The following is a 14,273-nucleotide window of genomic DNA, read 5'->3' on the forward strand; positions in this document are numbered from 1 at the left end:
TAAAATTGGCTGGCTTTTGTTTTTTTATTTCATAAGTTTGCTATCAACTCTGGGATTCTCAGGCTTCTCCCATTCAGGTGCTAACCAGGGTCGATCTTCTTAGCATCTGAAGATCAGCCAACATCAGCTAGATGCTGCAAAAACCCAGGTCCTTCACGGTTCTCAACTTTTCAAGTCTGAATTTTTACTAAAGTTAAAAGTAAAGGTTCCCCTCGCATATATGTGCTAGTCGTTTCTGGCTCTAAGGGGCAGTGCTAATCTCCGTTACAAAGTCAAAGAGCCAGCGCTGTCTGAAGACATCTCCGTGGTCATGTGGCTGGCATGAGTAAATGCCGAAGGGGCACAGAACGCAGTTACCTTCCCATCAAAGGGATCCCCATTTTTCTACTTGCATTTTAAACTGCTAAGTTGGCAGAAACTGGGGCAAGTAACGGGAGCTCACTCCGTTACACGGCACTAGGGATTTGAACCGCTGAACTGTCGACCTTTCTCATCGACAAGCTCAGCGTCTTGGCCACTGAGCCACCACGTCCCATTTAATTTTTAACAGAGTCCATCAATTATTTGATATGGGAGAGATTGGGTCCACCATTATTAACAGTTTATGTGAGCGGGAAAACGCACAAAGCAAAGACAATGCTGAGCATGGTGGCTTTTATTGATGTCAATATTAACAAGGTTTTTTTTTTTTTAATATATATGTAAAAATTTTAGCTTCACAGCATTAACTTTAAAAAAAAGTCATTGGTGGGTAGTTTTCTATATTCCCCGTCTGGATCTTTCGAAAATGTTGTCCTTCGGGCGTGAAGAAATGCAGCACGATCTCACCACAATGAATATCTGAAATAGGAGGGGGGCGGGGAAGGAGAATGTGGGATAAATTTCATCACTTTTACGCTGTCTATTCATCGGGATGTCCCAAAGGTGCTTTCTTCAGGAGTCAACTGGACTTTCTTGTTTTTTTTTCTTTTGAAGACATTTCTCCAAGAAGCTTCTTCACCTCTGGAAATCCATTCTTACTCCCGCAGCATTCAAAGGGCGTTCATCCCAAATTGTATCGTTAAAAGTCTTTGAATGGTGTGTGAGTAGGAATGGATTTCCAGAGGAAATATTGCAGACTACAGGAACCATTAGCACTACTCAGGTTACCCTGAGGACACAGATAAACTTCCAAGTGGCCTCAGCGACCCTCTAAAAGGATGCAAATGACCAGCAGTCTGCAAGGAATATAAATCCTTCCATTCCCCACCATCCAGTCAGAGCTGAAGAAGCTTCTTGGATGCGAAGAGAAATGTTTTCAAAAGGAAAAAAACAAGAAAGTCCATTAAAAAGCACCCTTGGAACAACGAAGACCTGGAGGACTGAGAATCTCTACAGACACTCATCGAGATAATTTGACCATATAGAAAATATTTGGAAAAAAAAAAGACTGAACATATAATGTTTACACACACACACACACACAATGCACACATAGATATACACAGAACTTTAATATGTGTCTTAAGAGTTTCCAAGTTGTGTGCACTAAAATGACACCTCTGTTGGAGAACAGCAGGCAGAGACTGAGGGCAGAGTCAAGAGAGGAAGGAGCCTGGAATCCTTACGTTCCTGCAAAGGATCTAAGCTCAACCCTTCTTGAAGTCCACTGGCTCTTCTCTCATGCCGGTTTAGTGCTGACCACTGGTTGACTAGATTCTTATGCATAGGCCTAATGAACCATAAATCAGCTTAATTGGAACACATGATCCTCATTCTGGCACTCCTGATGAGCTCTTCTTTAATCATCCCCTTCATTTTGGCTGGCAGTTATTGACCCGCAAATACCTCTTTCTGCTTGCAGCTTGACAAGGAAGTTAAGGGAGGAGGTGTGGCTGGGCATGATTGGAATCCGTGGGAGGGAGAAAAGGGATTTACGTGAGCCGTTGGCAGCCTGAGAAATTCTCACAGTGCCAAGGTTGGAAGCGGAAGACTTTTGAAAGATGAAGATTGCTTCCCAAAATTAAATGCTTCTCCTGGATGGGTGGACAGTGGACATTGGGTGGCCCAGGTGAAGGAAAAGGGAATCTCACTATATGGCGCTTTGTGCCAAAACTTCAGAATTGGCTTTGCTTCTTCTATACCTGAATGGACCTATGAGTAAAGTTTTACTCTTGGTAATAAAAATGTTCTGGGAGCTTCTTTTACTGGACATGCCAACGGGATCTTTCACTGTATTTATCATCCAGGTATGAACCAGGCTAGACAAAGGAACTAAGGATACTTGATATCAAAGTTATCAAAATGGATATGCACATTCCCTTTTCAAAGCTATTGGGAATGTCAAGGGAATTCCAGGTGAATAGAACTAGTCTTTTTTTTTTTTTTTAATTGTAAGAAGTAATGATTTACCTTTGATCAATTTCTAGCTCTTGGAGGTTGGTAAAACTGTTGAGTCGGTCGTGTTGAGCGCCTGGGTTGCCCATCACCCCCTCTGCGAAATTCTAAAGTTTGCTCATACGTCATTTCTTCCTCCTCCTGAAAAACAAACAACGTGATTTAGAAAGGCACACGACCGTAAGGATATCCTTCAATCTTTACAGAATTACCTTTGGGTTTGTTTGTTTTTTTAAAAAAAGAAGAATAAAGGAAACTGAGAGCTGGGTTACAAGTTAGGGTTTTTTTTTTTCGGAAACACAGTTCCAATATCCCAAAGGTGCTTTTTCAAGAGGCAACTGCATTTTTTGGTTTTTAGAATAGAATAACAGAGTTGGAAAGGACCTTGAAGGTCTTCTAGTCCAACCCCCATGATCAGGCAGGAAGACCTTACTCCACTGCAAACAAATGGTTATCTGACATCTTTTTAAAAACTTCCAGTGTTGGAGCATCCACAACTTCTGGAGGCAAGTAGTTCCACTGGTTAATTGTTGCAACTGTCCGGAAATTTCTCCTTAGTTCTAGGTTGCTTTTCTCCTTGATTAGTTTCCACCCATTCTTTCTTGTCCTTCCTTCAGGTGCTTTGGAGACTAGCCTGACTCCCTCTTCTTTGTGGCAACCCCTGAGATATTGGAACACTGCTATCATGTCTCCCCTAGTCCTTCTTTTCATTAGACTAGACCTGTGATGGCGAACCCATGGCACAGGTGGCATGCAAAGCCATTTATGCCAGCACGCGAGCTGCAGGCAAACTTACCTCACTGCGCATGTGCATGCCTCACAGCTGATTTTCGGCAGGTTTGAGGCCTTTTCCGGCCTCCCAAAGGCCCAAAGAAGGCTTCTGCAGGCTTTGCAGGCCAAAAACTAGCCCCGTTTCGTCACTTCCTGCTTTTCCGAAACTATTGAAAGTGACAAAACGGGGCTAGTTTTCCGTCTGCAAAGCATGCAGAAGCCTTCCTCAAACCTCTGGGAGGCCGAAAAGGGCCTCAAACCAGCTGAAATTCAGCTGTGAGGCGCAGTGCAGGTAAGGGGGCAGCGGGAGCGAGGTGAGGGATGGGGGATTGTGCACGCATGTGTAGGGGGCGTGGAGGGTGCACATTGCCTTCTGGGCAATGCTGGCACAGGATTGTGCAAGCGTGTGCACAATTTTTGGCACAGGAGCCCAAAAAGGTTAGCCATCACTGGACTAGACATACCCAGCTCCTGCAAGAAAAGCTGACGAGGCTTCTTGGATGAGAAGCGAAACTGTTATGTCCTTGGAACTCTAGAAGTTCTCACTCAGGTCCATTCACTTTGCGGGGGCGTTTTTCCCCCTCACTCATTGGTTGGTTCTCCCCAGCAGCCAGCTATAAAAGCAGGCTGTGTGGTCCAACCAGTTGCTGATCGCTGCGAGCCAGTTCCAGGCTTGGCAAGCACGGTCAGTCCTTTATTGCTATAATAAAGTATTGTTGCACTCATGCTCTGGTTCAGCCTCTCATTGCTCAAACTTAACAGAAACATCTTCAAAGAAAAACACAGAAAGTCCAGTCGCCTCTTGAAAAAGCACCTTTGGGACAACCATGACCTGGATGGCTGAGAATCTTCAAAGATACAGATCCAATACCTTTGAGATTAGCATAACTGGAGTTTGTTAAATTAAGTATGGAAACTTGTAAAGATGGAAAAGAAGACTGGATGTCGGGAAGCTTCACCAACATATGAAAAAGGAGATTTTTTTTACTTGACGATACTCAATGTGCACGTCAGGATTTTCAAACGTTGGCCATTTCTGACAATCCACCAATGGGTATAGGTCAAAAGCACAGTTAAAATACAAAGCATCCAGCCCAAGACCTCTATTCATAGCAGAAATTTAACACGCCAGTTGCTACAGAACTGAAGTTAGCAACTTTTCTAGAAACTTTGGGGTACTTCGAGGAGGAAATATAGTGTTGCCTGTTGGGTCATTTATGATCAGAGGGAAGGTTACCTTTAACCTCCTATACTGTTTATGTTCTGACCTAGGCTTCCCCAAAAAATATTTCCCCAGCAAAACCCCTTTTATGAAACAAAGGTGAATTTCTGGCATTCACATTCAGCCAAAGGCCTGGCAAAACAGTCTTTCAAGGGTGTAATTAGGAGCACAGACCTTATCTAGCCTGGAGAGCTGCCAAGTAAATATTTCCAAATGCAGTGTTGACAAGGAAGGGCTCGGCACAGAGTCTCTGAGATGCACAGACAGATCTTCACACTGCTGCAATGAACAAATTGTTTCTTGCAAAAGCCCCCTCCCCTTTTGCTCCTCTTTTAATCCCTATGGGAGGGGCCATTCACCGTCCACCTGTGGCCTTACTCCTACATTGATCCTTAGTTCGTAATTGTTCTTTTCTTTTGGCAGCTCTGCGCATGTGCAGGCTGGGAACTGGCTCCAGATGCTCCCCCACCTCACTGCTGTCTGACTCCAAAGGCAGCTGATGACTGCCAGACTGCCCTGGCCCCATCTCTGCCTCCAACGCAGAGTTCTCGTCCAAGCCTTCCTCAGCCTCCAGGACTGGCCAATGTTCTCCCCCAACCTCCTCACTGTCTGACTCTGCTGCCAGCTCCGCTAACCACTGGCAGGCCACAACAGTTTATAGGACACTTCAAGTGCATGTCAAACTGATTCAATTTCAGCACCTTTCATGACACATCAATGCTTTTGATGGGGATGATAGTGAATCTCATGATCAGAACTATGAAAAGTAAGGTATCCATTCTCTCTTTTTGCAAGAACACAGAAATGTGACGAAAGTAGTTGAGATACTCTAAGGCAGTGGTCCCCAACCACCAGGCCCTGGACCGGTACCGGTCCGTGGATCATTTTTTACCGGGCCGCAAAGAAGTGGGCGCCGCCATCTTGTTTCTACGGTGCTTGAGAAAGTGCTTCCGGGTGAGCTTGTCGGTCATCGGTTGGAAAGCGGCGTTTGGGTGCTGAAGGAATCCTCGCGCCTTAGTTTCGTTGAGGGTGGCGGGGGCGGCTTCAAATGAAGAGCCATCCCAATGGCAGTGGAGTCTCGCGTTAGGAGGAGATTAAGAAAGAGCCTGAAAAGCCTATCGACAAAGGTACAAAGGAGGAGTTGAAGGTGGCAGGGAGAAGCGGGGGATGGCTGGATGGCCAGTCGCTCGGCTGACCTTGCCTTGGTCGTGCACGCTGATGCCGGTACTGGTCCGTGGATCATTTTGTGATGCCGGTACCGGTCCGTGGGACAAAAAAGGTTGGGGGCCACTGCTCTAAGGGACAGATATCTAAGCTCATTGTAGAAGAAGTGTGAAGTATCAGTTGTGACTCCTGTACACCAAGATCTATAAAGTTTGACCTGCTGACTTTTACCGGACCCAGAATTCAGGTATGTTTGTGTATGACAACCCTGTAGCACAGGGGTATCAAACTCAAGGTCCATGGACTGCATCCGGCCCATAGGGTGCTTAGATCTGGCTCGTGGGGCCGCCTTGGAAACAGTGAAGGACCGGGTCACAGTGCCTCTGCCAGTGAAAACGGAGCTCAGGAGGGTTGTGTGGGGCCTTCCTCTGTTTTCAGCTCTGAAGGCCTCCTGCAACCTTCTGCCATGAAATGAGACAAAGAGACTGATGCAAATCGAACCATCATTCCCTCTCCAGATGAATATTCTAATTCTCATCATCTTCCACATCATGTTTATGGAAGATGATGCAGAATTATCCTACGGATGGAGAACTATAGACTGAGGAGGGTAAGTATATATTATATTTATTGGCACGGTTCATATATAACACTAAGCCAGGTTGATATAAGCAGGGTTTGCTGAAGAAGTAGTTTTAAGAGTAAGCAGTTGTGGTATTTTTTCCAATTTCTTCTCTCAATACCTAAATGTGACAGGTAGAGCACAAACACCAGATTCTGCCATACATCAATGACACATCAGCGTGAATGGTTGATTATTATAGTTTTCTGTCAGCCCTTTCCCATGGTTTGCTAAAAACAAGCCACCCCACATTATAGTTTGATGTTATGTGCAGCGTGGTACATAAGAGCAACCAAACATGTCATCTCCAAGAATATTTGAGACAGTGTGAGATAAGTTGAAGTTGAAATACAACTGTTCTTTTAACAGTCCAATTATAATCCATCACAAATATGTGAGAATGAAAAGTATCACTTATATCTCCGGTATTTACACCACAAGAAGCAAACATTTCAAGAGATGGAGATCTATTTTATGTATTCTATGAATTCATTTCAATGAGTTTGCTAGAGTTAGGCAGGCTTTTCGTTCATAACATTTGCGGTATGTGTGGGGGAGAATCCAGCTGAGTTAATTAAGGCTAAGGATTAAAATCAAAAAAATATCTATTTTCACACTCCCCACCATTTCTTATTTTCATCTCAAAGCTGAGCCTCACTTGGCAAGATAGAAAGCATATCAACTCTTTTCCTTTACTTTCCTGAAACCTTCTGAAAAACAAATGAACCAAAAAAAATAAATAAATTTCACCCAGAAATTGCATATAGCAGTTATCTTACATTTTAATATTTAGGTTGAAATTTCAGTCATCCAATCTGTTTCCTCCACTTCTTTTGTAAGTGTAATTCAAACTCCAGTTTAAAATGACTAAAGGTCAAGAAAATTGGGAAAGAATGAGAAGCTAGAAACATACAACCCAGCAACTTAAATATCAGGGTACTGATTCCTGAGAATTAATCCTCTTGGAGGACTTAATTTTAATAGGATCAACAAATGGTAAGTCAACACTTTTAATCTTATCCTTTTTCTCATTGAATGTGAGGCATACTGATCTTTTCTCTACTTATCTATTGTACATCTATTATTTCATCTAATTAGAAACACTAACTGAATTGAAAATAATAATAATAATCCTTCCGATTTAGTTCAACTCCTGGTGGACACGTTGTTAGCCTTGGAAGATATTTTTATTTTCTTGGAAGCTTCGAGGCTGCCACATTCAGTGCCTGGGAATTTGGGAGGGGGGATTTCATAGAGAGGCAGAAGATTAAGACACAACAACATTCTTTCTCAGAGAGTCAAGGACATGTGACCCTGCACCTGGAGGGAAGTGACTGGAAATGTCTCCAGTTGGGATGACAATTTGATTGGGCCATGTGATGGACTGATGGGTGCAGGGGGGTGGATTTTTGATTACTCTTTTGGGAAGGGAAAACCTGGACCTCTCAGATTTTTCCCCAGATGTGCCAATATGACAACTCTAATAAAATAGAACTTTGAGGAACTTTTGTCTTGGAGTTTATTGGTTTGGAATTGGTTAGTTGGAACGCTGACACATGTCTCTGTAGCTTTCTTGGCTACAGGATAAAATAGGATGGTTTTTATTATTTTGTTTCATAAGTTTGCTATCAACTCTGTTAAACTCAGGCTTCTCCCATTCGGGTACTAACCAGGTTTGATTTTCCTAATATCTGAAGATCAGCCAAGTTCACGTTAGATGCTGCAATGGAGTTAGGCTTTAAATGGGAGGAAAAATTGGAATGGTTGTGTCAGAAGATCAGAATTAGATCCCTCGTGGACACAGTCCCAGTAGCCTAATTGTAGACAGTTTTTAATGATATTCCTTGAAAGATGCACAGACCAACACAAAGACTGCTGTATAAGTTAACAAAAAGGAAGCTAAAACTGTATCAATATTACTAGATAGCATCTCCAAAGTATGTGTTGTAAAACCTTCAGTGCAAAGGTGATATTCAGCAGGTTCTGACCAGTTCTGGAGAACCAGTAGTGGAAATTTTGAGTAGTTCAGAGAACCAGCAAATTCCACCTGTCACTGGCCCCACTCCCATCTATGCTCTGCTTCCCGAGTCCCAGCTGATCAGCTGGGCCTTCTTTTGTTGCCTTGCACAGGAGAATGGAGCTGGAAAGCAGGACAGTGGGGTGGGGAGGGAATGGGGATGTCAGGTTTCCAAGAGACGAAATCCATTTAAAAAGAAAAGAGCAAAGTCCATCTTCCAAAACAATTTCTTTTATTTAGGAAAGCATCAAGTTTGCAAAGTCTGTTGTAATTCCGGATCTGACACAACCCAGAATTACACCACATAATATTGGAAGTTAGAAACCACCTCTAAAAGTCACATTCTCTAATAGAAGTCAATCTAGATTGACATTTGAAATTAGAGAACAAGAAGATAAACAATTCTATGAAGTTTGGGACCTTTTCTATCAACGGCTAGGTAATAAAATACAATAATAGAATATTTAGAACTTTAGGAAATAATGAATACATATTTCTTTTTTTCCCCCTTGATATTATCTTTATAAAATTTTATTAAGATAGACTTGGTATGACTTTATGATTTGCTATAAAATAAATTAAGTAAACTATAGTTATCTCATTAAAGTATGAATCAATCAAATTATAGTCAAATGATTGTTTAATAATGATATCAGGCTATATAATTGTTGATTGATAATATGAGCTATTATGTAATACAACTACAATGGAGACTATGAAATGGATGCACAAAAAAAAGTGGTAAACCAACCGACACACTGTGTAAACTCATGAAGGAAAGGATGATGTTTTTATGTTTTATGTGTTTTTGTTTGTTGTTCACATTAATAAAACTGTTTTCAAAAAAAAAAAGAAGAAGTCAATCAACGTTGCCTGGTGTCATCAATCTCCACCTCTAGGTCTCAGCAAGATCAGCTTTCGTTCCCAGGGTAAGGAGAACCACCCAGCCTAAACAACTCCCTCTGTCTCCACTCCTCCCCACCTTAGAAATGTGGCAAGCCCGAAACCCCTCACTCCAATACCAGCAAAGAGAAAGAAAAAGAATATATAGAAAAGCTAAATAAAATGGCTACGCATATGTCAATTTTGGGCTTGACGGGGGATTTTGCAGTAACCTTCCCCTGCCACAACCACCAAGCCACACCACGCCCACCAAGCCCACAGAACCGGTAGTAAAAAAAAATTGAATCCCGCCACCTCTTCAGTGTCCAGAAAAGTGACTTGAAAGAAAAAAATCACAATCAATGTCCCTAACATGTCTTCTCCCAAACAGTTTTCTTTTTAAAATTCCCAATCTCTGGCATAGCGAGTTTTTACACAGCACGTGTGCTACTAAATCATTCTGATCACTAACTGTCCTTTTCGCTATTCCTTCTAGGTGAATCGAACAGCCTCTAGAAAAGGAAAAAAAAAAAAACCTAAACGCCGACAATTAATCATTCTCCTGATTAATTAAAGTGACACTTTGCAAGTGGAAACAAAATATGAATAGCGTCTTGTTTTTCGTTCCATGAGGTTATAATTATAAAACAGAAACTTAGAAAGCATCAATCAGACATATCAAGAAGATACCAGCCGTCTGCTCCTTAGTGAGTACCCCCTTCTGGAAATATGAACATTATTAGAAAAGAGAGAAGTTTTATTTTTATTTTTAAAGGGATAGAATGCCAAAACAGATTATTTAGAAGAGTTAACAAATTTCACATGAATGCCACTTTTAAAGAATTTAACAGTTTAAGCCAACAGGGAAAAAAAAGACTGGAAGATATTGCAAGATCCATTTCAATTCTAGTAGTAAATAAAAGTTTAGTTCTTTGATTGATGGCCGTTCTCATTAACATCAGTACCATTTCAAGGGAATAAACAAGCATTCACAGCTAAATATTTTTTGAACTCAGAAGGGATGCAGAATAGCTAGGTTCTCATTTTTCCCAAGATTGTAGCACTGTTCAGTTGCTTGGAAGTGGCTAAAATGAATAAAGTTGGCAGATTGAATGGCTGTTGACCAAACATCCCGAAAACTGAATACAATTTCACACTTAAATGTGCATGTACTTAGGGGGAGAAATGGATTTTATGCCATATTGTGCACTAATTCTATGCTGTTAAGACTGAAGCATCTTTTCACAGGTCATTTCGCTGCGGAATATAACTCCACATTGGAGACAAGAAGGGCATCCGGCCAGTAAACACGCAGCTCCATTCAGTTGCCCAGACTCCATCCCGCAAGGGATTATGGGGTCATTAAAAGATGATGATGATTTCTATCTGCTGAACTAAGTACAACACTGAAGCAAATTGGCACGTGACTTTGACCAAATTGTGACTGTGATTGTGACCATTCAACACAAGAATATCAAAACAGAGCCTATAATGGAGATTTTGCCAATTTCCTGGCTGCGACAAACAAAATAACACTAATTATATTTGCAAATCAGATACAGGAAGTCCTTGACTTACAACAGTTTGCTTAGTGACCATTCAAAGTTACAATGGCTCTGAAAAAGTGACTTGTGACCATTGTTCACACTTAATAACCTCTGCAGCATCCCCATGGTCAAGTGATTGACATTTGGATGCTTGACTCATATTTACGACGGTTTCCGTGTCCCGGAGTTACATAATCCTCTTTTGCGACCCTCGAACAAGCAAGTCAATGGGGAAACCAGATTCACTCAACGACCGTGTGACTGACAATGGCAGTGATTCACTTAACACCTGTAAAATGGGGCAAAACAAATTTCTCACCTAGCAACATACATTTTGGGCTCAATTGTGGTCATACGTTGAGGAATACCTGTATAGATTTGCAATCTCCTGTTAAAATTTCAGATTTTATGTTTTACATTTGTATTTTGATCCTTTTTACTGAAATGCAATGTGAATGCATAATAATAATGAGGAGGATAATGATAATAATAATAATGATAATAATAATAATAATAATAATAATAATAATAATAATAATAGGCAGATGGGATCTGCTCGCATAATCCGCCGATACATCACGCAGTCCTAAACACTTGGGAAGTGTTGGACTAGTGATTTGTGATACGAAACCCAGCATGGTTATCTCGTCTGTTGTGTATACTGTCATTTTTGTGAAGAAGAAGAAGAAGAAGAAGAAGAAGAAGAAGAAGAAGAAGAAGAAGAAGAAGAAGAAGAAGAAGAAGAAGAAGAAGAAGAAGAAGAAGAAGAAGAAGAAGAAGAAGAAGAAGAAGAAGAAGAAGAAGAAGAAGAAGAAGAAGAAGAAGAATCTGCTTCTTTGCAGAATCTGCATTTGGGGTCATCAGCAGATTTTTCTATTCTGGCTTTGATTGCATTCGTTCTGATGGCTTGTTCTTGGGCTACAAGAATCAGGCCTTCTGTCTCTTTCTTCAGTGTCAGCCATAAGGACTTGAAAATCGAACTGCAGAGACTCTGGCACAAACCACTGCAGGGGGTTTGAGAGGTACTCGGCACGCTGGGTGCTGTGCCTAAAGACCTAGACAAGCACTTAAAAACCATTGGCACTGACAGAATCCCCATTGGTCAGCTGCAGAAGGCCACCTTACTGGGATCTGCTCGCATAATCCACCGATATATCACGCAGTCCTAAATGCTTGGGAAGTGTTTGACTAGTGATTTGTGCTACAAAACCCAGCATAGTTATCTCGTTTGCTGTGTACATTGTCATTTTTTGTGTATAACAACAACAAAAACAACAATAATCTACATGTTGATGAAAGCTCACGTTTTTCCATATGACTGAATGTTGGACCCAGATAATGTCAAAGAAGCAAGATCCTGAATATGCTATGAATAAATGGATTAGGAAAAGCTAGATTTTAAGTACTGATAAAGTCCCTTGTCATCTATCCGAAACAAACCCAAAAAGCTTTTAAAAAGTGAAGAATGAATCAATTACCGGTGGGAAAACTTTCAAGTAACATGTGAAGCACGTGAGGAAATTGAATCAAAATGAACCATTTCATATTATTTAAAGACTAATTCCAGCCGCAGGTTGTTCACAGCATATACTTAAATTATGACAAAAACAAGTATTATTTGACAAAACTCGCTACAAGCACCGAAATAAATCATGTTTAAACTAGATTATTTCCCCCCACGCAACACCAAACCCTCTCTGGTCATTACTTTAAAAAATAATAAGTTACTGATAGGTTTTGTGCCCAGAATAAAAGGTGGCTTATTTACAGTTTGTTAAGGACTAAGCTGGACGCAGAACCACTGATTGGTTCAAAATTAAGAAAGGAGTCCGGAAAGGCTATATATTGTCACCCTGCCCGTTGAACTTATATGCAGAGTGCTTCATGAGAAAGGCTGGGCTAGATGAATCACATGCTGGAACTAAGATTTCCAGAAGAAATATCAATAACCTCAGCTATGCAGAAGATACCACTCTAATGGCAGAAAGTGAAGAGGAACTAAAGAGCCTCTTGATGCGAGCGAAGGAAGAGAGTGCAAAAGTTGGCTTGAAACTCAACATTAAGAAAACTAAGATCATGGCATCCGGCCCTCTCAATTCCTGGCAAATAAATGGGGAAGAAATTGAAGAAGTGACAGATTTTATTTTCCTGGACTCCAAGATCATCGCAGATGGGGACTGCAGCCCAGAAATTAAAAGATGCTTGCTCCTAGGGAGGAAAGCTAAGGCAAATCTAGACAGCATACTAAAAAGCAGAGGTATCACCCTGCCAACAAAAGTGCGTATAGTCAAGGCTATGGTTTTCCCAGTTGCAATGTATGGCTGTGAAAGTTGGACCATAAGGAAGGCTGAGCGCCAAAGAATTGAGGCCTTTGAACGATGGTGCTGGAGAAGACTCCTGCAAGTCCCTTGGACGGCAAGGCCATCCAACCAGTCAGTCCTAGAGGAGATCAACCCTGACTGCTCTTTGGAAGGCCAGATCCTGAAGATGAAACTCAAAGACTTTGGCCACCTCATGAGAAGGAAGGACTCACTGGAGAAGAGCCTAATGCTGGGAACGATGGAGGGCAAAAGAAGAAGAAGGGGACGACAGAGAAGGAGGTGGCTGGATGGAATCACTGAAGCAGTCGGCGTGAGCTTAAATGGACTCCGGAAGATGGTAGAGGACAGCAAGGCCTGGAGGAACATTGTCCATGGGATCGTGATGAGTCGGACACGACTTTGCGACTAACAACAACAAAGGACTAAGCAATATAGATTGGCAGGGGGAAAAAAACCATGAAACATTATGAGGCATTCTCTTAATTTTCTTTAATTTATATATATTGGGATGATGTTTATGTTTTTCAACACATTCAGAACATTTAATACATATAGTTCTCAAGTTACAACAGTTCATTTAGGGGCCATTAAAATGATAACAGCACTGAAAAAAGTGACTTATGACCATTTTTTACATTTATGACCGATGCAGCATTCCCCAGGGTCCCCTGATCAAAATTCAGATGCTTGGCAACTGACTCAAAGTTATGATGGTTGCAATGTCCTGGAGAGGGTCATGTGATCCCTTCTGACAAGCAAAATCAAGCGGGAAGCCAGATTCACTTAACAACCATGTTACTAACTGAATAACTGCAGTGATTCGCTTAGCAACTGTGGCAAGGCAGGCCGTAAAAATGGGACAAAACTCACTTTAACAGCAACAGAAATGTTGCGCTCCATTCTGGTTGCAAGTCGAGAACTTCCTGTAATATTGGCCTTAAGATACGTTTAGTAGCAAGGCTTTGAATAAGTCTGACATTTCTAAAGGAAAGATGTAACAGGAATTTGTGCGATGTTTTGGGAATACTTCAAAATATGGATGTGCATGTATTGAATAGCATTACTATTTTGGTGGGCCAATTATTTAAAGCTGACCACTGTTTGCTGCTTTTAAATTCAGATGTGGCACGAAAAGAAAAATACGGTGGTGGACTGTCATTCCTAAAAGATGGATTCCAAGTCACAGATTCAACAACTGGATTTTGGAAGATCTAGTAAAAATATATTTTTCCTCAGGTCTTGAATTTTCCCCCTGGTATGTAAAAGGCTCAGGAGCAGTTCTGGCTGCTAAATTTTATGTTCAAATACCCAGCAGTATATACACTGAGAAGAAGAGGAAAACAGCACATTA

The 14,273-nt window shown here is 41.4% G+C and overlaps 1 protein-coding gene across 1 annotated transcript in view; it reads right to left on the reverse strand.

Annotated features, from left to right (window-relative positions):
- Positions 1-638: 638 nt before the first annotated feature.
- Positions 639-14,273, reverse strand: part of TDRD3 (tudor domain containing 3) — a 61,338-nt gene continuing 47,703 nt past the window's right edge. The window contains exons 13-14 of the mRNA XM_026705325.2: positions 2,392-2,517; positions 639-840 (exon numbers count right to left, since the gene is read on the reverse strand). Of these exons, the coding sequence (XP_026561110.2) occupies positions 2,398-2,517 (120 nt within the window). The 3' untranslated portion in view covers positions 639-840; positions 2,392-2,397. The remainder of the gene's footprint in view (positions 841-2,391; positions 2,518-14,273) is intronic.

This window comes from Pseudonaja textilis, chromosome 8, assembly GCF_049901715.1.
Source record: "Pseudonaja textilis isolate UNSWEBS1 chromosome 8, rPseTex1.2, whole genome shotgun sequence".
Classification (NCBI taxonomy): Eukaryota; Metazoa; Chordata; class Lepidosauria; order Squamata; family Elapidae; genus Pseudonaja; species Pseudonaja textilis.